General features: G+C 50.7%; 1 protein-coding gene across 1 annotated transcript; it reads left to right on the top strand.

Moving 5' to 3' along the window:
* Positions 1-5712: 5712 nt before the first annotated feature.
* Positions 5713-22883, top strand: SLC35F6 (solute carrier family 35 member F6). Its single transcript, XM_025983902.2, has 6 exons — positions 5713-5958; positions 14538-14610; positions 15360-15531; positions 15783-15995; positions 16802-16912; positions 18207-22883. Exons 1-6 carry the CDS (start codon positions 5882-5884, stop codon positions 18674-18676), a joined length of 1116 nt encoding a protein of 371 aa, XP_025839687.1. The 5' UTR covers positions 5713-5881; the 3' UTR covers positions 18677-22883.
* The last annotated feature ends 137 nt before the right edge of the window (positions 22884-23020 follow it).

Genomic DNA, 23020 nt, shown 5'->3' with positions numbered 1-23020 from the left:
TCCCTTAATAGCTAAGCATAGCTGAGCACCTTTTCCTGTGCTTATTAGCCATCCCTGTACCCTCCTTGGAGAAACGCCTATCACATTGATTTTTAAGACCTCTTTAAATGCCAAGGAAATTAGCCCTTTGTGGTATGGGTTGCAAATATTTTTTCTCAGTCAATATATTTGATTTTACTTATGCTTTTTTTCCTCCATGCAAGGTCTTACATCACACTCAGAAAGGCATTTCTGCCTCCAGAACTATCACAATTTTTTAAATGGCTTTCCATGTTTGCTTCTGGCAATTCTGTGGTTTAAATTTTCTCTAGTTAATCAAATTGTTTATCAAATTGAAATTAATTTTGGTGTAAGGTGAGAGGGAGGAATCCAAATTTTTTCCAGATATCCAACCAAGTGTCCCAATACCATTTAAATAATCCCTACTGATTTGAAATGCCACATTTTTATTTACTAGATTCCTACATATATTTGGGTGTATTTTTAGACATCTTATTGTTTTCCCTTTACTTATATATCTATTCATGTGTCAGTGCCTTAGAGATTACATGTTCAAGACTCATAAATACAGAGAACAAACTGGTGTCTGCCAGAGGGGAGGAGAAGGAGGGAATAGCCAAAATAGGTGAAGTGGATTAAGAGGGAATTAATCCAGTTATAAAATAAATAAGTCACAGAGATAGAAAGTACAGCGTAGGGAATGTCGTCAATAATATTATAATAACTTTCTTTGGTGAGAGATGGTAACTACACTTAATTGAGGTGAGCATTGTGTAATACATATAATTATTGAATGACTATGTCATACCTCTGAAACTAATATAATATTAAATGTCAATTATAACTCAATTAAAACTTTTCTAAAACTTCTAGAAAACATTATGCATTTCAGTTTTTATTGTGGAAAATTTCAAACATGCAGAAAAATTTTTAAATAGTACAAGAGCCCCGTGTCTCCAGAGCTTAGCTTCAACAACCATCAACTTTCTGGCATTCGTGTTTCCTGTCTTGTTTTTTGGTTTGTTTCTTTTTTCCTTTTTCTAGAGCTGTGCCTTAAAATCCCCTACAGATGCCCTCACTTCTAGTCAGAAGGGCATTAAATACAGGAGCCTGGGGTTTTCCTTTGCAAGCCCCACATCCCAGAGGCTGGGGTAAATTTAGAGACTCAACAGAGTCAGAGAAGGAAAACATTGTTGGCTTACTCAACAGCATACTCAAAGGAAGATATTTGCCTAATGACACACCAATTCAATTCAGCCATTATCATGGTTCATTCTCTCTGAGCAAAGGAGCTGAGCTGGGTGCCAGACCAGCAGGATTGCCAGTCTGAGCAAATGAAATATGGGATGCCCGGTTAAATTTGAATTTCAAATAAATAATGAATCATTTTTTTAGTGTAAGTGTACCCCCTCAAACAATACTGGTGATATGCTTATTTTAAAAAATGACTCATTGCTTATCTGAAATCAAATGTAACTGGAAGTCAGTACTTCATCTGGATCTGACTTGATTGTGTTCCCAGAGGACCAAGGCCAAACACCAGCTTCCAGGATCTAGTGACCTGCTCCAAAAGAAGCTGGGAGGGGCTCAAAAGATGTTAAGAAAGAAAGGCAGAGAGAAGGTTTGAGAGTGACCTTGTGAGAGTCTGAAGCTGGAAGGAGCTTGTGACTCCTAATCTAATCATCTCCCGTCACCATAGAAACCACCAAAGTCCGATGGGAAAAACTGGTGAACTCCAACATCCACTGCCTCTCCACCAGTATAGATCATTGACATTCCCCTCCCAGGATAGGTTTGGTCGTGCCTGGTCCCACTGTCCCAGCTTCTCTCCCAAGGACCTGATCCTTCCCTCTACCTTCCTCCTCCTGCCAGCCGCAGCCTCAGGTCGCTGCCCTGCAACACCTATCCTATTGGGAGAGATAGCAACTGGATACCTAGCCCCGTGTCACAGAAAAATCAGAGCCAAATAGTAGTCAAATCAATATAAATTGCCCTTATTCCAGACAATTGCAAGAGAGATCTTTGTGTAGAATAGGGCTCCATTCCAAATATAGCATGGGCAAGTGGGAATGTATAACCAAGGAGTGGGGTGGGGGTGGGAGTGACAGTGGGTGGAAAATAACTAAGAGGGATAATGGGGATTCTGGCTAAACCGACCTAACAGGATTCTTTCTGAAGACAGGCCCAAGAGGTCAGACATCACCTGGGAGATGGTGGAAGATGAAGAACCTAGTAAGATATGGAGGGAGATAAGATATGGAGGCTAGGGGTTTCTGGTTAAACTAACTTAGCAGGGTTCTTGCCAAAACTGGATTTTATCTAGAAGTGCCCATAGGAGAAGATTCGGGAGCTTGACTCACATTTGGCCAAGCAAAAAAACCTTTGTCACCTGTCCACGAGGAGGTCACATTCTAGCAGGGGAACAGTACACAGGAGGGAAATGGCCCAAGGACATACAGGAAAAGCTTGTTCAGAACAAAACAGGTCTGACCCTCCCTGGGTAAAGTAACTCTCCTAATCCAAAATGTGATTAAATTGATTGGGGAAATGTTCAATCTTTCAGACAAGATACAGGCAGGCAGTAAGCTTTGAATACAAATGCAGGAGTCTGCAGTGACGCATTTTATATTTGACTCTGGAAATTAGAGGCTCTTTGAAGGTAGCATGCAAATTTGTTCAAAATGTCCCTAGCCAGAAAAAAAAACTGGATCATGCACTTATGCAAATCATGAGAAATGCTTTTCAATGCACAGCCTTATGTCCTTGTGTGTACCTCTCTGCTGGGCCAGCCCCAACCTCAGAACAGCTATACTGATTCTCTCCATGGGGCCTCCCACTGCTCTTCCATATCTGTCCTCTTCCCTTTGCACATATGCGCCAAATGTCAGTGTTCCCATTTTGCAGACAGGAAAGTAGGGCTCTGAGTGATTAAGCAACTAAATCATGGTCACTTTATTCTAAGGGGCAGAGCCAGCTGGAAACCACTCTCTCTCTTCCTAGTCTAGGACAACTTGCACAGATGTCACTGCATTCCTGAAGATTCTACACTTGTAGAGAAACACGAAGAATGCCCTGCCTCCCTCCACTGGCCTATCCACATGCAGGATTTTGTGGGAGGAGCACCCCTAACACATAGTAAATATCTTTCCTTTGCTAAAAATTCACTAAATTTGCTACCTTTCATACAACTCCAATATTCATGGAAACTGATGTCTTTAATCAGGATAACCAAATCTGACTAATTATAAGACAACCGCTCTTCTGATGGCCAGGAGCACCACACAGAGAAGACTGGCCCACCTTTGACTTTCCACAGGCTCAGAAAGTTTTGAGGTTGAGTTTGTGGACATGTTACTTAACCCAGGAAACCAGGGATTCAAAATTATGAGGCAAATTAGTATCCAGCATACGCATTAAGCTCTATCCCTGAATTTCATCAAATAAGAATCTGGAGGATTTTGCAAACATTGCCTCCCAGATTCCTCTCTACTTTTCTCAGAATTTCCATCTCCTGAGTTTCCAGTGCTGTAACCGCAGACTCACTGCCACCTATGAACACTAACTTCAACCCTAGTTTTCACCTGTAAAGCCTGGCCAGGCTGGTAGAGAGCCTCACTCCAGGTCACTCCTCAGTGTGAAGCTGGCTTGCCACCCGCGTGGCATCTACATGGTTGTCTCTGCCTGGAATGTCTCCTTTTCCACCTGGAGCAATCCTGCTTCTCCTTCAAGTCCCTGCTCAAATCTCCTCAGAATTCCAGCTTCATTGAGGCTACTCTGAGAACTGAGGTAAAGTACAGGTGGACATAGACAGGAACCCTGAGCCAGGACAGCACTGCCACTGTCATGCCTTTGCTCCTGCTTCTCTTGAGAAATCCAACCCCTTCCCAATCCCCTCTGCCTCCTATTCATGCTTGCTGTGTGCTTACTACAGATGTGCTCATCCCTCTCCTCCCTAAAATCCTAAACTCCTGGAGGGCAAGGATCTTATCTTGCTTTGTTTTGGGGGCCCCATATCTGGCTCTGCACCTGGCACTTAGGGGTTCCATGTATATTTGCCAATAAATCCTCCTGTCTCCTGGACTCCAGAGATGGCAATTTGACAAATGGTCAGAACCCTGTGATAAATTAAAATTCATTGTGTGATGTGGACACAGACAAAGATTGTGTTGCTAGTGACATCATGTCGGGTTGGTGACACCACTAGTCATTAGGAATGTTTAGTTCAAGACAGAACCCTTGGCTTGTGGGGAAGATGGTCCCAGGCCCCACCAAGTGTGTCACTGTGGTCTGTAGGAAGCGTCTCTGATAGGGACGGCGCTATCCAGCCGGTGTGGTCTGCCCTGTCTGCCCTCATGCATCTCTACAGCCCCAGTGGCTCAGTAAATATTTTTTTTAAGCTTTTATTTATTTATTCATGAGGGACACAGAGAGAGAGGCAGAGACATAGGCAAAGGGAGAAGGAGGCTCCCTGCGGAGAGCCTGCTATGGGACTCCATCCTGGGACCCCAGGACCACACCCTGAGCCGAAAGCAGATGCTCAACTACTGGGCCACCCAGGCGTCCCTCAGTAAATATTTTTTTAATAACCGCAGGGGTTCCTTTTAAATCATATGAAACTAGTTACACTATCGAGGACAAGAAGCTTAGAAGAAACTTTGTCTGTATCCGCATCTCTCCCACTGATTGAAGAGAGCAGGCTCCAGTGAAGGAAGAAAAAGTTCGTGGAAGGTATGTGGGTTCCAGACACATCCTATGCTCACTCATGCCTCTGTGCCATCCCACTGGCGCTCCCTCCTCAAGACAAGCCCTTCCCCTAGTAATCTTCTACATTTTGTCCAGGATCCCACATGTGCATCTTCTCTGTCAGGTCTTCCTGCAAGGGACCTCTGTCAGGTCAGATCCCTTCAGTTTTTCTGATTCAACGCTGGTAATTTTCACAAGTTCAAAGCAGTCTTAGGGTGAGAAGGAGGAGTTGGCAAGCAGTCCTATATCTGCACCTCAAGTAGTAACAAGATCTGCAGTAATGGGGAAAATGTGTCCACTGGGTCTGAAGTAGTTGCCCCAAGGCTTTGCACTCCAGCATGTGGTGTGACAGGGCCTGGGATGCAGACTACAGGCCTGGGGAGGAGGATAGAGGACAGCTGGGAAGCTGAGAACTAGGGTTTTAGAAGCCATAAATCTTCAGCGAAGAGTAGGTCTTTCTACCATGGATGCCTCAGGGCAGCATGCCCGGAATCCACGAAGGAGCACCGGTGAGGGGCCTGTGCCCCAGGCACGGATCTGGGGGAGAATGAAGAGCCTCCATGCAAAACCCCATTGTATCACTCACTAGCATAATCATAAGCAAATCAGCTGGCTTCCCTCAGTTTAGCTTCTTCAGCTATAAAATGGTCTCCCGGGGAGCTGGAACTAGATTCCTGCACTTTTCCGGAAGACGTGAGCAGCTCATCCAGGGACACGTTCCAGGCCTCCCCGGGGGTTCCCTGGGCAAAAGAGATTTCCCGTGGGGACGTTTCCACTTTGTGGTTCTCTCTGACGTCATCCGGCTGGATCTCTTTAAACCGTTTACAGAACGCTCCGACACCCACAATGCACTCTCGCGGCACCTCCCCATCAGCCGCTTTCACAGACGGGAAGACCCCGGCGGGGGCCAGCGCGCGGGATCGGCCCGTGCCCAGACGCCGCTCGGGAGCCCGGCGCGCTCCCGGGGGGCGGGGCCACGGCGCGGGGCGGGGCCGGCGCGCGTCACGTGACGCCCGGCCCGGAAGCGCTCGCTCCCGAGACCCCCCAGGTGACGGGGTCGGGAGCTGCCGCCCGGAGCCAGCGCGGAGGTCGAGGTCGCGGGGATCCCTGCAGTTTCCCGCTCCCCTCATCCGCCGCCATGGCCTGGACCAAGTACCAGCTGTTCCTGGCCGGGCTCATGCTCGTCACCGGCTCCATCAACACGCTCTCGGCCAAGTGAGTCCGGGCCCGGCCGGGAGGGGAGGGGGCTCAGCCGGACCTGCCGCGGCCCGCGAGGGCGTCGGTGACCCCGCGCACCTTCCTCGCCCTACCCCTCCTCGGCTCTCCTTTCCCGGCTTCACCGGCTCGCCCGGTTTCTCTGGTCGGTTCACGCGGTCTTGGGGCCCCCAAGGGGTGCGAGGCCCGAGGAAATACGGACCATGGCCGCGTCCCTGGCCGGAGGACCCAAGCCTGGGCTTTAATGGCCATGTGCTTGATCCCAGCGAGTCACCTCACGTCTCCACGCCTCAGTTTCCTCATCTTTAGACGGGAGGGTTGGAGCAGTTCCTCTCCGGCCCCTTCCAACGCTGGCGTTGGAGCCCGGGCCCTCCAGGGGCTGTGGGCAGGGGTGGGGTGAAGGGGCAGTCCCGCACTTGTGCACACGCTACAATAGAAGCCATGCGGGCCGAGGAACCGGTGAGCGGGGACGGCTGTGGATAGAGAAGGGGCTACCCCGCCATGGGCTCCTCGTGGAGGAGAGGTCACAGCTGGGCCTTGACGTTTTGGTGGGATTTCTACATGTGGACTTTGGTGGAGACAGGGAACAGCAAGTCCACATCGAAGTGTATTGTAACCAGCACCAAATGCCCAGGCCAGATTTTATCCCACAATCAAAGAAGAGCTTTTGAGCAGGGAATGGTTATGATGAACCTGGTGGTCAGGTTGAAGAGTAGTTTAGTGCAGGGAAGACTATTGCAAAGCTGCTACTGCATAGCAGGTGGGGCAGTGAGGCAGGAAAGGACCAGACAGGTGGGAGAGACCAGGTGCAGAATGAAGCTATAAGGCCTGACCCACAGGATCAAAAGACAGTGATCCCCTCCAGGATTTCTGCCTGGGAGAACAGAAGCCTCATTAATCCAGACAGGGAGGGCAGGTGAGCAGCTCAACTCTGATGCATGACAGTGAGGTGTTTTGTGGGACTATGAAGACAGGCCCCAGGAGCTTGGGGATTGAGGACCCAGGGCTGTCATGAGGCTGAGGGGTTGAACATCGCCTCCTCTGTGTAATGTACAGGAGACCCAAGAGGCAGCCCCTTCACTTGGCAGTGCTTTGTCTCTTGCTCTGCCCTCTCTGTTTACCATCTCAGAACCCCCAGTACCCAGATCCTGGCCTTTCTCTGAACCGATTCCAAGATGCATATGGAGAAGAGTTGATAATGGCCCTCTCCCAGCCAGACCTAACTTCTCGCTGGGCCTGCCAGGCTCCACAGCAAGGGGGAGTCACAGTCACCCTCTGGGCTGTGCTCCAGGACCCCTGGGGAGCGGGGGACTAGTCATGTCTTATTCTTCCTTAAGGTGTTTGATCACATGCTCCAGAGGAGAGGTCTGGGAGAGAGGTATCCTGTTCAATTCATCAAACATGTGTAAGGTACCTGCAGGGTTTGAAGCACTGACTGGACTCAGGTTTGAAGTAACCAAGAGAAGATTTGAGATACTTAAAATCAAAGGTGAAGGGGACAGAACATACACACTGACAACCACAGTGTTCTCCTTCACAGGAAGTGGAGCTCTGGGTGGACACCCCCCCGCCCCCTGTCTCTAGTTGGGTTCTGCCTTGAGCTATCTTGAGCTGGTCTCCTGAGCCCTGTGGCCTCCTAAAGGTCACTGCTTTTGCTGAGCCATTAACTATAAAGGAGATTCAACACAAGAGCTCCCATCTCAGGATCTGAATGCAACAGAACAAGTCATCTGTCCATCTGTCATACCAGCCAGGGCCTCAGTCAGATGCTTAGAAAGTGGCTGTAGGTCGGCCAGGGCTTCTGTCCCCACGGAGAGTCAAGATTGTCAGTTGTCACTAGGGTCAGCTGTGCTGACTCATCTCCTCCTTCGTCAGGGAGGAGGCCAGGGGAATCCAGGGCCCCAGGAGGCCTTGTCCACAGAGGCCACCTGAGAAGCAGGAAAGAGATCCCCATGTGGGCCTCGTCCACTGCCAGGTTGTCTGATGCGGGGCCTCTCTGGAGCCTCCCTATCTCAGGTGGGCCCCAGAATTGGATCCTCAACAGCAGGATCCTCTCAGCCAGACTATGAGAAGGATGCCCTCGGAGAGAAAACATGAGACAGCGGCTGTGTACATTCTGGTGGGAACTATCGATTTGAAGTCACACCCTGACCTGCAGTTTCTGGCAGGGACCAACAAACTAGGACATGACCACAGCATATGCTAAGCAGCTGCCATAACCAGTGCCTGCCCTGCTGCGGCCGGCCACCTTTTGTGTGTTAGTTTAATGAACTCTCATAACCAGCCTATGAGGGAGATAAACTCCTTGTCCTCGATCAGAAAACCGAGGTATGGAGAGATGGAATTGCCTGCCTGATTTCAACTCAGCCATTAAGTGGCAGAGTCTATATGTGAGCCAAAGTAATCTGGCTCGAGAATCCAGGCTCTTAACCATCAATATGAGATGAGCTAAGGCTCCTCTAGTCATTTTGGGGGGCATTTAAAGCTGTTAGAAACATAGAAGCCACCCATCCTAATCCCCACAATTTATACTTAAGGATCCATTAGAAGTTTCTTCTTGTGACCAGCTGGCTGGTGTCAAAGTGAGGACCAGAACCTAGGTCTCAGCATTTTAGTCCGATCCTTTTACATTGGCAGTACCCAAAATCCCGCTTCCCTGGGGATCTCACCAGAGTGCCCTCCCTCTGGGGCTGGGCAGCAAAGCACTGTCCTGGCCCAAAGGATCCTGCTGTCATCCTACTTATTTTCCCACTGGAGCCAGGGTGCCGTTCAGGTTCTCATTTAGCCTCTCCAGTAGCCTCTTTCAGTTCCCCAGCCTGTAAAAGGAACGTGTTTCCATCCCCAGGTCCAGGGAAGAAACTTGGTGGAGGAGGAAGTGGGTGAGCACGTGCTACCTGCTGTGCTGGGACCACAGGGCAGCTCTCCCCTGGAGGCAGCACTGTGCCGGCTCAGCAGGTTCAGGTAGGCTGCAGGAGACAGACCTGTCCTTGCTGGGATGGGGGCAAGGGTCCATCACATACTCAGAGGAGAAAGCCACCTGGCAGGCTGGCCCTTTGGTCCTGGCTCTGGGCGTTGGCAAAGGGCCCTTCGCAGTGAAGGGGCTGTTTCTCCTTTCAGTGGCTGCTTTCTCACCCCTTGCCAGGACCTACTTATGATGCTAATACATCTCCTGCATATCAAACATCTTCCTCTCCCTGCCCCCTAGCACTGCTTAGGGCAGTCTGCCTGAACTAGTGCCTGTTTGGGGTCCTGCCCATTTGAGAGCCCCATTCTCCTGGGGTTTTGCACATAAAGAGCCAGCGTCAAGCAGATGCTCACCAAGTGTGGCTCTGATGCCCTTCTAAATGCTGCAGGCTGTGAAGCCCATGCCACCAGAACAGAGCCAGGGGGTGACTTCTCCAACCGTCTGGCCCCTGATGTGGGGACACTGCCAGGAAAGTAGCAGGAGGCCTGGGACCTCTGGGCCTCTAGTAGAGGAGGACTGTCCCTCTCCTTCCTGTGTCAGCTCTAACTTTTGCCTTGGTGGCTGCCCCCACCCTTAGGTTCCATGAGCTGGCAGGGGGTGATTGCTTCACAGAGGTTCCTGCACCAGCCACAGAAAGCCTTAAACCAGGGGGTAGTGTGTAGAGTGAAAAGAGTACAAGGCTTGGAAGCTATGGGAGTAGATGAGTCACTGGGCCTCTCTAAGCCTCAGGTTCATCTGTAAAATGGCCGTGACTTCCCTTCCTTCTACCCAGACACAAGGTAGGATCTACTGAGGAAGACTTGGTAAGACTTTGAGGACAGGCCTCGTGATCCTTTATCACCAACTGCTGTGACACCCAAAGAGTGGAGCCGCCCTGCAGTCTTCCTGAAGATCCCAGGCAGGCGAAAGAAGCTGATTCACTGGGCTTGATAAGCTTGGGGTGCCAGAGGAAGTAGCGGAGATTCTGCAGGGAACTGGACACGCAGCTGTCACTCTGAGGCAGCCACATCAGCCACTTCCTCTGTCCATCCACACCCTCTGCCCTCTCACGTGGCCGAACGCGCCACTCCGAATGCTGAGCTTTGAGTTTGGCTGGGCCAGAGTGACTTACCCCCAGCAAGGGGAGCTCACCCCCAGCCTGCCAAAGCCCCTTCTCGAAGAAGCTGGTCTCCTGGCTCAGTCAGTAGAGCGTGCAACTCTTGATCTCAGGATTGTGAGTTCAAGCCTTGCATTAGGTGCAGAGATTACTTAAAAAAAATTTTTTTAATTTAATAAAAAAGTCATAAACTGGTCTCTGCCAGCAGAAAGCATCTCTTGATGTAGCATCGGCCTGACCCTCATGGGTCCCCACAGGCCTCCTTCTGCCCATAAGACTATGGCTTTTCTTTAGAAAACAGTATCTAGAAAGAAGGGAAGGCCCATCCGCAGACCTGGCCCCTCTCCAACACAGCCAAGGGAATGGGAAGAATTTGGAATAAGAAAGTGATGGGAGAAATTCAGGTGTTGAAGAAGGGGCATGGAACTGGACGTAGAGACCCCTGGGGACTAGCCCTTCTCGGCACCAGATGAGCCCTGTGTCCTTTGGCTTTTTGTCTGTCAAATAAGGAGCTTTCTGAGATGATGGTTGAATTTCTTCTGTGTCAGCATTCTGTGGCTCTGTGGCCCTCCAGCCACCTCTGCTTCAGCCCAGAGCATGGATGCACTCCCAGAAGCTTTCAGGCTGGAGCAGAGCTAGGCCATATTGACCCAAAACAAGGGGAGAGACTCCTGCTTCATAGAGGGGAAGGAGGGAGAAAGGGCAGGAAAAGACTTTCACTGACTACCTGCCATGCACCAGCTCTTCTGTATCTTATATTATTTATTACTTTTGATGGTTCATCAGTGTTGGCATTATTATCCTCATTTTATAGATAAAACAATTAACTTGTCCAACCTGTGAGACGTAAAAGTCATGAGCTTTCCTTGTATCCTGCTGCCTTTTCTGAATGTAAATTTGAGCAGATGGATTGGGCCCTAGACATGCCCGTTGTTAACTATAGGAGTCTGAACCCCGTCCTCTCCCCCACTCTGCCCCAAGCCATCAAGTCCCCTATGTAAAATGAAGAACATGAAGTGCCCAGCACAGGCCTGGCATGAAGTCAGTATGCAGTGAAGTGTGCGTTTATAAAAACATGTAGTGAAGTATTTTTGCAAACAGCTGTCCCACCTTAGGAGCCTGTCATCAACCAGTAAACTGAGGCTGGATTTTGGCTCTTGTTCCATGCTATCTGGGGTCTATTTGTGCCTATGCAATGAGCTGAAGCCTATTTCAAGACCAGGATTCTTAGCCTGACTCCAGCCCCAAATCTCTGCAGGCCTGAACTCCTCCCTGCCTGAAGGAAGGCTGGGCCTGCCGACACCCAATCCTTCGGACTGCAAGCCTGCCCCAGGTATCCAGATACAAAAAGACTCCATTTCCCAGGCTGGGAACACAGCCAGCCCCAACTTGTTGAGGCATACCCACACCTTGGTGAAAGAAAGCAGAGAAGGCCCTAGCGGCAGGAGAGGGAGTACAGCATCAATCAGCCTTAGGACCAGCTCTGCACTTGGGTCCCACTCCTGGGGACAAGCCCAGCTGGTCCCACCAGCAGGTGGCACCTTGCTTCATGCAGACATTGTCTCTGAACTCTAGTACTTGCCTATATGCAAGGTGGAGTCTGGAAATCCCACTTACTCAACAAAAAAATGTTTGAGCTTCGGTATGCCAGGAGCTGGCGATCCAGAGATAGAGAAATTGCTGGATGCCAGGCTTCCACCCTCTCAAGTGGTAATGACTCTAGAACACACACAGTGATCTGATGTGTGAGTTATCATTACTGTAAGCTGTGTGGGGAGTAGCCCAGGGGTAGTTCCAGGAGACGGCTTGACCATTAGATCTGGGGGTCTCCTGGAGCCTGCCATGTACTCTGGCTATAGTGCCATGATGAGGAAGGGGCTTCCACACATGCCCTCGCCCTAAGCTTCTAGTTGACCTTTATGGGCTTGGCAGGCCCTCTCTCTTTCCTCCTGGAAGAGCCCTGGCTCCAGCTCCCGGAATTTCCATCTCTGACTTGCTCTGGGGCAGTTGGTTCTGCACTCTGGTAAGGCATGACCTCTTTACTCTTCCTTGATGCTCCTCTGTTACACTCAGTTGCCTCACCCAGGCCCTCCCAAAGTGTTCTTTCTGCAAAAGCAAGCCTGAGTTGGAGAGCAGACACCACTGGTCTGTGGCCCTCACCTGCATCCAATGTCCTGTCCAGCTTGGGGATCCAAGAGCCAGAACTTGCAGCAGATTGGACAGAAATGAGACCCCAGAGAGCAGATGGTTTCTGTAGCAGGGGCTTTCTTTGCCCCATTGGTACTGGGACTGGTTACAACCTGGTCCCCTGACCCATGAGACCTCCCCACCCTTCAGCTCTCCTTTGATTCTCACCATTCCCTAGAACCACAAGCCCTCCTAACTGCCCTTCTTGGCATCTTTGGGGTGAGTGGGGTCTCCGGCTGTGAGCTCACTCACTGTGAACTAAATTTGCCATAGACCTGTTTTGTTCACTGGCCCCGGGGTATGTTCAGATCAATGAGTAGATGTGGTCTCCCCCCATGGCTGATGAGGAATTCTCTTGCCATTCAGCCTGCCCTTCCTGCTGCCAGTGTCCAGGCGTTATGCCCGTGCCCGGGCTGTGGCAGAGAGCTCCCTGTTCCCCTCCCCAAACTCAGGCCACGGAGAAGTCAGAGCTGGCCAGGATCTTTGTCAAACGTAGGCCACAACCAGTGTCCCAGGCTTGCAGCACTGTGCGGAGCACAGGAAATAAAAGGCTTCCACTTGCCTTTTGAAACCTCAGGCTTGTTGCAGAAATGAGCCATCAGAGTAGGGCTGGGCACTACCATGTGGCTGCTCTTGACAGACTTTGCAAGGAAAGTCATTTAAGAAAAAGAAGTCCTGGGCAGCCCTGGTGGTGCAGCAGTTTAGCGCCGCCTGCAGCCCAGGGCGTGATCCTGGAGACCCAGGATCGAGTCCCATGTCAGGCTCCCTGCATGGAGCCTGCTTCTGCCTCTGCCTGTGTCTCTGCCTCTCTCTCTCTCTCTCTCTCTGTCTCCATGAATAAGTTAAAAAATGAAAAGAAGTCCTGAGTCTTGTATTTTAGACACAGCTACCACCTATGCATGGGGTGCTGCAGAAGGAAGGGCCCCAAGGCCCACAAGATACTGCCCTGGGTCTGCCTTGACTCAACACAACATGAATAAATAAAATCTTAAAAAAAAAAAAAAAAAAAAGGTGGAAAAGTCTCCAAATATCTAAAGTACTTTTTTTTTTTCTTTAAGATTTTACATATTTATTCATGAGAGACACAGAGAAAAGCAGAACAAGCAGGCTCCCTCTGAGGAGCCCGATGCAGGACTCGATCCCGGGACCCCAGGATCAGGACCTGAGCCAAAGGCAGATATTCAACCACTGAGCCACCCAGGTGCCCCTCTAAAGGACTTTTAGGGGCGGCCCAGGTGGTTCAGTGGTTTGGCACCACCTTCGGCCCAGGGTATGATCCTGGGGACCCAGGACGTTGGGCTCCCTGCATGGAGCCTGCCTCTCCCTCTGCCTGTGTCTCTCATGAATAAATAAATAAAATATTTTTAAAAAAATAAATAAATAAAGGACTTTTAAATAAAAGAGATTAGACCAGACCCCAGGAACCCAACAAAGCAAACATGAAATTTGGAGAGCAGGAGCTTTTAGTTCATGGATGGCAGACAGTGCAGGAGGATTGGTGGTAGCTGCCCAGGGCACTATGCCGTGAAGAATTCTGGCCTTGTGTCAGGTTGCTGGGGAAGCATGCCATACTGTTATGCCATCTGCCAGGGTGCTGGCTGGGAGGCCACTCCACTAGTGCCATGGACTTGCCACCTGCTTTACAGTCAGTGCTAGAAAGACCCTCCAGACCTTTCAGGTTCTATGAAGGTGACCAGGTGGTCTTTGTCAGCCAGTCATTTCCCAAGGGTCCAAAGGCCCTTGTAAACCACAGACTTCTGATATTTTTTGTGCTATGGGTCCATTTGATGGTCTGGTAAAGCCTAGAATATTGTTTTTAAATGTGTGATTAAGGGATCAGATTACAGAAAAAGCCACTTATGTCAAAATAAAGTTATCAAAACACTGAAAAAGCCAATTTGTGATGCCATAACGCATGTGTATATGCTTCTTAACACAAAAAAATTATTAGCAGTGGGTCTAATTACTGTAATTTTGTAGAGGCGACAAGTGTAAATGCCACTTCCTGGTGTCTGCAAGGATTCTAACGCCCTGATAACAGTAGCAGTGACTTGTGTGTGTGGCAAAGTCACAGGTCCTATGGGGCCACATTCACAATGTGAAGAAATGCTGCATTTCTGCTAAAGGCATCTAGGTCCCCACTTTCTGTCCTCAATCCCAGATGAAGGCTTTGTGCTGCAGAAATGGGCCCCTTGGCAAGGGAGTCTCACACTCGTCCAAGTCCCTTAAGTCTGGCCTCTTGGCATTGAGAGGAGCAATGTCCTCAGACACAGGGTCCGGGGTTGCAGAGCTTGCACACTGCCAAAGGTTTGACTTCTCTCTCCACTGCAGGTGGGCAGACAACTTCGTGGCACAGGGCTGTGGAGGAAGCAAGGAGCACAGCTTCCAGCATCCCTTCCTCCAGGTATCTGCCCTATCCCGCCCCACCTCCTGCTGCCCCCAGGAGGCCTCAGGTCAGGTGTCCCCCTCCAGACCCTGCTGCTTCCTGACCTGGGGCAGAGCCTTTCCCAGCTCTCAGGAAGAACCGGGAAGAACTGTCCACTTCCCTCCCTCCCTCATCAGAACAGAGACCAGGGTGTGAGAGCCCACGGAAAAGGGCAGAGGGCACAGCCCTCTCTGGGAGGGCTATGGCAGTCCCGGTGGGCAGCCACACCCTGACGCTGTAAGGCCAGCCCTGGGGATGATGAAAACATCAACCTCAGTAACAAAACCTGCTCTGCATCCATGGGAAGCCCAGACTCCACTGGGATAGGGCAGACAAGGTAAATGGAAGGTAATTTCTTGCCAGACTGGGAAGCAGAGGCCTATATTTTAGCCCCTGCCCTCCCAGCCACTTGCTCTGTGACCTGAAGTCAGTTCTTGAGCCTCTCTGGACCTCCGTTTCTCCATCTGGAACTTGACCACAGATTGGCCTAGATCGTTGGTTTTCAGACCAGGCTTTATGCGGTTTTATAGTGTTTCTGTCCACATGTTTCTGGTGTTTAGGCCTTACCTAGGAGGTAGTCTCTGGTCTTCCACACACAACAGCTCTGCTTTTGTCTGGTTTATGTGTCAAGTTACAGGTAAGCTTCCCTCTGAAGAAAGGCTGTGTTAAGATTTCATCAAAGGTGATTCTCCTACCAGCTGTAAACTTCTAGGGTTCTGTCCCTGCAGGCAGTGGGCATGTTCCTGGGAGAGTTCTCCTGCCTGGCTGCTTTCTACCTGCTTCGATGCCGAGCGGCAAGGCACCCAGACGCCAGCATGGATCCCCAGCAGCCCTTCAATCCCCTTCTTTTCCTGCCCCCTGCCCTGTGCGACATGACGGGGACCAGCATCATGTATGTGGGTAAGTAGCCAGGCCATGCTGAGAAGGCCCCGCAGGGGCACTAGTGAAACAGCCACCCCTGCCCCGGCGCACCTCACCCCTCCCCTGGCTCACCTCACCCCTGCCCCCCTCCCAGACGTACATGTGCACACACACACAAGATTTACTGAGCACATACTATGTGCAAGGCTGGTCTTCAGCCATGAGGGCACCTCAGTGAATAGATAGCCTTGGCCCTCAGCAGCTAACATCGTGTGTCTCTCCTCTCCTAGCCCTGAACATGACGAGTGCCTCCAGCTTCCAGATGCTGCGGGGAGCAGTGATCATATTCACAGGCCTATTCTCAGTGGCCTTCCTGGGGCGGAGGCTGGCACTGAGCCAGTGGCTGGGCATCCTTGCCACCATCGCAGGGCTGGTGGTTGTGGGCCTGGCTGACCTTCTGAGCAAGCATGATGATCAGCACAAACTCAGCGAAGTGATCACAGGTGCGATGAGGGCTGGGGACGCAGGGGCTGCCCATCCTCTCCTGTCCTCAGTCAATCAGGGAACCCAGCACAGTCAGCAGACTTCTGCAAGCTCTTCTCTATGCCAGGCCCTGGGTGAGGCAGTATGGGGGACCAGTGGACTTGGGCATACATCTGCTCTCGAGGTGCCAGATAGAGCACAGAAAGGCACACACACAGCATGAGAAAGGGATAGTTAAAGAGTGGGAGGTCAGAGGAGGGACATTTGTGCCATGAGAAACACACACATACTGCTGGGTACACATACTCCTGGATCTGGGAGAGGGAGGGAATGAGTATCTGTTGAGTGTCTACTATGTACCCAGCTTGGCATCATCCCCACTGTCCCAGAAAGGAAGCCTGGCAGCCTGTTCTATAATGACAGGATCCCTCTGGTCCTGAGGATGGACTAAACCAGAAATGTCCATCGCAAAGTCTTGTGCACCTCAGAAGACATGCTTATAATCCTGTTGTTCCAGTCACAGGCCCAGGTGGGCCCCTGGATCTTCTGGAGGCTTGGCCCAGGGTGGTAATAGTGCTTGCTCTGCTGGCCTGCCCCACCCCCCAAGAGCCAGGAGACCAGGCATGGGGCTGTCATGACTATCTCGTGAACCATGTGGTGCCCTACAAAAGTCAGGGGCTCAGGGGGTGACCATGTCCCTGTAGGAGCCGTCTACTCCAGCATGGAGCCCACCACCCTGCCAACAGCTCTGTGGCCGTGCTCCATCCCTTACCCCCACCCCCACCCCATACGGCCCAATCTCACCATGGTTCTCATTTCCTCCCAGGGGACCTGCTGATCATCATGGCCCAGATCATTGTCTCCATCCAGATGGTGCTCGAGGAGAAGTTCGTCTACAGGCATAATGTTCACCCACTGCGGGCAGTTGGCACTGAGGGTATGTGAGCCCAGGGGCTGGGGAGCAAGGTACTGCTGCGAGGGCACCCACACAATGCTAGCATGTGGAGGAGATGCACAAGTAGGAATGCGGGGCATGGTGCCCTCACCCATAGGGAGAGGGGAAGGGGCTCATCCCTTCACGTGTATGCTGACAGATTCTGACCCAGGAGCTGGAGGGGGATGAGGTCGAGGATGAAGGGAATGAGCACCCCACTCTAGAGGAGTTGGCCAGCGAGGAAGGACCAGATGGTGCGTTTGAGCTCAGACCACTTATGCTCAAGGGTTGCTTCACTTGCCAAGCACATCTGAGGGTCTTCAGGACAGGGAAGGTATGTTCGAGCTGCAACAAGAGTGGGAAGGAAGGAACGGATGTGGGGAGCTGGCCATGAGTATCGAAACCAGTAAGGAGTAGTTGGGTGACTTACAGATTTGACGTTGGGACAGTGATCAGGAATTGAATAGGTCAGGGTCTTATGAAGAACCTTGAATGTCAAACGGATTTAGATTGTCAATGACAGACAGGGAGGAACCACCAGAAGTTTGTGAGCGGGAAGGTAACTACCCAAACCTTTAAGGTAACTACCAAACCTTTAACTACCCATTTAAAAATATGAAACCAGCAGGCAGATTAGAGCAGCACTAGCCAAGCATGGCCTGTGGATCAATCGGGGAGCCGTGTGTGCGCCACGGGCTTCTGGCACAGCGTTAATCATCTCGATCCACTATGTCATCAAGCACATTGTTTGCATCCACTCTTTTTTTCCCTAGCAAGACTTTCTTAATGAAGCAGTGCATTGATTTACATTCTAGTCCACTCCTGGTCACAGACCAGCGACCCTGGATTAGAAAACCATGTTTCTCCCCGCTTGTGAGAGCAGTGTCGCCATCACAGCTGCCATTCTTTTGTAAATGAATACAATGGAATTTAAAAGTGCCAGAGAACATTGTAAAGATAGCCACTGTTTTGTGAAAGTGTGCATATGTGTATGTGCCTGTGCATACATATAACAGGTCATGATATAAAATGTAGTTTTTATCCTTGCTCCGATTATAAAATATGATTATAGTGGAGCAGGGCAGCTGGAGCCCCCTCAGTAGGCCACCGTGAGTTCCAGATGAACAGGTAGCTCCAGGCCCCGACAGGGAGGAGCTGGCGTGAGGTGCCCCAGGACGGGGGCGCTGGCTGGGAGGGAGACCAGTGGAGCCCCTGCTGGGCAGGCTGAGCTGCCGGTGGGGGGGTGGGGGCGTGGGGGCCAAACAAAAGGTGCAGCATGCTTCTTCCACTCCCACAGGCCTCTTTGGCTTCGTGATCCTCTCCCTGCTGCTGGTGCCCATGTACTATATCCCTGCCGGCTCCTTCAGTGGAAGCCCCCGAGGGACGCTGGAGGACGCGCTGGACGCCTTCTGCCAGGTGGGCCGACAACCGCTCATCGCCCTGGCGCTGCTGGGCAACATCAGCAGCATCGCCTTCTTCAACTTCGCGGGCATCAGCGTCACCAAGGAACTGAGCGCCACTACCCGCATGGTGCTGGACAGCCTGCGTACCATTGTCATTTGGGCGCTGAGCCTGGCGCTGGGCTGGGAGGCCTTCCACCCTCTGCAGATCCTGGGCTTCCTCATCCTGCTGACAGGCACCGCCCTCTACAATGGGCTGCACCGCCCACTGCTTACCCGCCTGGCCAGGGGCCGGCCCCCAGCAGAAGAGGGTGAGCACGAGAGACTGCTCGGTGGCTCCCGGACTCCCATCAATGATGCTAGTTGAGCCTCTCGTGGGTTCTCCGCTGCTACCTGGATGCACCTTGTCCACCCTGAGGCCGAGGCCACATAGGCTGGTGAGCCTCCTGTGTCCTGTTCCCAAAGGCCTCACCCCACCCCTCCCCAACGCCCCTTCCCCCTCCCAGGGCAGCTGCTGCCACAGGAGATGACCAGACACCCGGGTCCTCCTTTGTCACCACCCCCTGCAACCCCCACAGGCCTGAGCACAGTGACCGACCCCTGCCAGGCTCCCCTCAACCCCCAAAGCCCCTCCTGCAGCACTAGCCCTAAATCATGAAGTGGAATTGCAGGAACTAACAACTGTAAGGTTTCCTCCTAAAACATAAGCTAAATTTGGTTCTCCAGAGAAGAGAGGTCAGTGAGCAAATTCAAACCAGACCTAAGCGCCATGTTTTCTAAAACTACAAGTTATTCGCCAACCCTGTCTTGGAGACCTAAGTCTTAGCTAAATTGTGCACAAACTCAGCAGATGTCCCCCAGCCCCTTACCTAGTGGCCCTGGGCCTTGGAGTCCTTGTCTAAAAAGCAGAAGATGCAGATGTTGTGGCTTCGGTGCCTCCCAGCCTTTGCTGGGCCCATTCTGTGGGAAAGGAGGAGCCCATTCTTTGCAAAGGCTCCTCTACCCTCTGTGCCTCCTCCCCATTGGTGTCTTGGCTACCACACTCTGAAGGCCTCCCTGCCTGGGACAGATGACGGGGAATTCCAAGCAGCTCTTCAGAGCAGCTTTGATGAACTCTTCACCTTCCATTTTAAAGATGAAAAGACTGAGGCCCAGAGATGTAAGTGGTTTTACAAGAGGGCACTTCTGCAGTGGACTCTGGCCGAGCAGCCTCGTGATCTGCTGCAGGCTGGGATCCAGAGCACATCTGGACTTCAGCCGTACTCCCAGCAACCTGACTCCATAGATATCCCTCCGGGGTAATGAATTTGCCAGGACTCCACCATTTAGAGGAATTCTGGTCTCCTAGACATGAGCTAAATGCTTAACACTAATCCTCTGGTGTAACAACCTGCACAGGTGGGTTTAGATGAGGAAGCCATGGCCCAGAGGTGGTTAACTGACTTCCTCACAGAACCAGGATTTCAAGCTAGGTTTGCCTGATTCCAGACCTCCAGCCCCACCCACCGTACAGGTCTCCCTGGGGTCTTTGGGGTACATTTCCCAAGGCCGGAATAAAAGCTTCATGTGCTGTTGTCCTCCCCACCCTGAAGAGAGGGGACTGGCATTGGGGGGCCCAGGGAGTGAAGCAGTCCTTCCTTACGGAGTTCCTCACTCCGTGGCAGTTTCTGGAGCCTCAGTCCATTTTTCTGGGCAGCTCAATCATAAAACAAAACACCAAATGCCTTCCTTAAAATAGATTCTGGGGGGAAGGGATCTTTGACAAGCAAAGCCCTTAGGCTGTGTGGGAATCAGCAGGTTATTACAGTTTGTTGGGAGAAGAGGGCCTCTCCATGCCTCCAGCTCTGCGTCTCAGGGGCCCCTGAGCTTCCGTGGGCCACAGTGTGTGCCACAGAAGAGGGAAATGGAGGGTAAGCATGGTGGGGACTATAGCTGCCTTGTCCAAAAAAACTGGGGCCTTAAAATGTCGTTAAGACAAAAGGGAAATTGGGAGCGTGGCCTTTTTTTTCCCCCCTTAAATGAGAGGGAAGTTGCACAAGGATTAAATATATCAGGCCTGCCACCAAATCAGGCAAATCATTTTACCTCTGGAGCTTTGGGTCTTCACATCTCTAAAATGGGAAAGCCAGCCTCCATCTTGCAGGGTGAGCTTGAAAATTACATAAGATAATAAATTGAAGGTGCCTGTAAATGCCAACACACAGGAGTGTTGTGGAAGACTGCACTGGCCACCAGGGCGGTCTGCCAAGGGCGTGGAAGTCCCAGCAGAGGCACAGCACAGAGCATCAGTTTTACTCAGAGGGAAGGAAATGTTTTATTAAGATACACCATCATGGAAAGAAAAAACTATATCGTCATTGAGGAGAATGTAAAATTCACATCTATTGTAAGACAAAACTAGATGCCTCAATAATACTTTGTGCTGACAGGAGGTGCCTTCCCAGCCCCTAGAGGTGTGTTCGCTCTCCTGTCATTTGAGGGATGCTTTGGAGGGTAGGTCTGAGAGGCCTTGCTGGTCATGTGGATGAGAAAGTAAGCACCCCCACTCTCGCTGAGGCTGGAAGGTTGTGGAGGATGTTTTCAGTGGAGTAAGAGGGTTCTGAATGGTGGAAGTTTGGTGGGGAGGTTCTGAACCTCTGTAAAATCAGAACTAACCGATTGCAAGCTTCTGTAAACATCAGTTCAAAGACTGTATAATTTAAAGCACATGCATCAGAGTGGATTGTTCAGCCCCTGTCCCTTGCAGAGTGGTCTTGGGGCAGGGGCTTCCTGTAGGACTGCCATCCAGAACCCGGGGTAGCCCTGGGGCTCCTCCACCAGAAATCTGCCAAGGCAGAAATTTAGGACCTTACCAAGTAATTCCATCTGCCTTTGCTTTGTCCAAAGGTCTCTGCTGGTTTAACAAACCGCACTCGAAGAGGTCAGAGCTCTGACTCCTGATGAGGTCAGAAGTGGAGCAAAGGGCCACCTGGTATAGAAAAAGTAGAATCAGAAGTCAGAGAGCTGTGTTCTCAGCCCCACTTCTACTTTGGGTGACCTTGGACGAGTCATTTTCTCTCTCAAGGCCTAAGCTACCTATAAAAAGGAGAAGTTCTGAGCATTACTAAATATGTACACCTCCCTGACCGGCTTACAGGTTAACCTCATTCTTTCATATTCACCTTGGCCAAGAGCCCCTTTGGCCTTTTTGTTGACTACATGCTTTCCAACCTTAAGGTCAGCAGGGGATTTCGCCTAGTTGTAAAAGTTTATAAATCATCCATCTTCATCAAGAACACTTGTCAAAAAAATCTTTGGTAAAGGATTACAATCCCAGAATTTAGCCAACTGTATTGAGAACGGATGTGCTCCAAGGGCTGTGAATCCATGAAAGAAAAACAGGAGACAAATGTGTAAAGAAAATTCCAGCACAGCGTGATGTGCATAAGAGGCCCTTTGTATGAGATACAAAGGAGGCCTTACAGGGAACTCTAGAACTAGAACTCTGAGAGCGCCACTGGAGCTGGTTGGTAGAGAAAGGGCGGGAGTCTCCCAGGCTGGCAGGATGGGATAGTAGGGGTATTCCAGGAAAAAGGAACAGCTTGTAAGAAGCACAGAAACATGTAAGTGATGTATTCGAGAACTGCAGGTAACTAGACCGGTATGCCTGGCAATAAGCATGCTGTGCTAAAGGTGGCCAGAGACCAACCAGGTCAGAGAGGTGGGCAGGCACCCATATGGTGCTGTGCCTTTTAGACTGTTAAGGCGTGAGAACTCTATTTGTAGACAGTAGAGTACCAGACTTCTCACCCCACCCCCCATCACAGTGGACCACGGAGTATCCCCCCCCCCCATACAGCTGCTTCCCTTTTCTTTCCTTCTTCCTTCATTCTTTTTTCCCTCTTTTTAAAAGTTGTAAAATACAACAGAAAACCATCTTGACCATTATTAAGTGTCCGGTGGCATTAAATACATTCACATTGTTGTCCCACCACCCCCACCATCCATTCCCAGAACTTTTTTATCTTCCCAAACAAACTCTACAGCCATTCAACATGCAACACTAACCCTTTCCCCTGAGCCCCTGACAACCACCATCGTACTTTCTGTGAATTTGGCTATGCACCTAATGTAAGTGGAATCCTACAGTAGTTCTCCTTTTGTGTCTTGTATGTTGCCTACCTCAATGCCTTCAAGGTTTTTCCTTGTAACATGTCAGAATTAACTTTCTGAATAATAGGCTGAATAATATTTCATTGTTGGTATGCACCACATTTTATTTATTCATTTGGGGCTCAGTTGTGAATAACATCACTGTGAGCATTAGGGTACAAATACAAATAGGTTCAAGTCCCTGCTTCTAGTTCTTTGTATACCCAGAAGCAGAATTGCTGGGTCGTGTGGTAATTCTACATTTAATGTTTTTGGCTGATCAACATACTGTTCCCCACTATGGTTGCACCAGTGAAGAAGGGTTCCGTGAAATCACTGATTCTGTAATGACATCTTCCTTGACTACAATACACGTTAACTGGAGAACATTTAGAAAACGCAAGAGAACGAAGTGCAGAAAATAAATCTTTATTCTAACTACACAGATGTACATTTGACCGGAATGTGTGTGACCTCCCAACAGGAAGGGAAGGGGCGGTTTCCCTACAGGCTCCTACTGCACTGCTGGGGAGTGTGATCCCAGACGACAGCGACAGCGTCAGATCCTGGCTGTCCCACG

Source organism: Vulpes vulpes, chromosome 8 (genome assembly GCF_048418805.1).
Source record: "Vulpes vulpes isolate BD-2025 chromosome 8, VulVul3, whole genome shotgun sequence".
NCBI classification, from domain to species: Eukaryota; Metazoa; Chordata; class Mammalia; order Carnivora; family Canidae; genus Vulpes; species Vulpes vulpes.
This window is presented reverse-complemented; position numbering and strand designations above follow the sequence as displayed.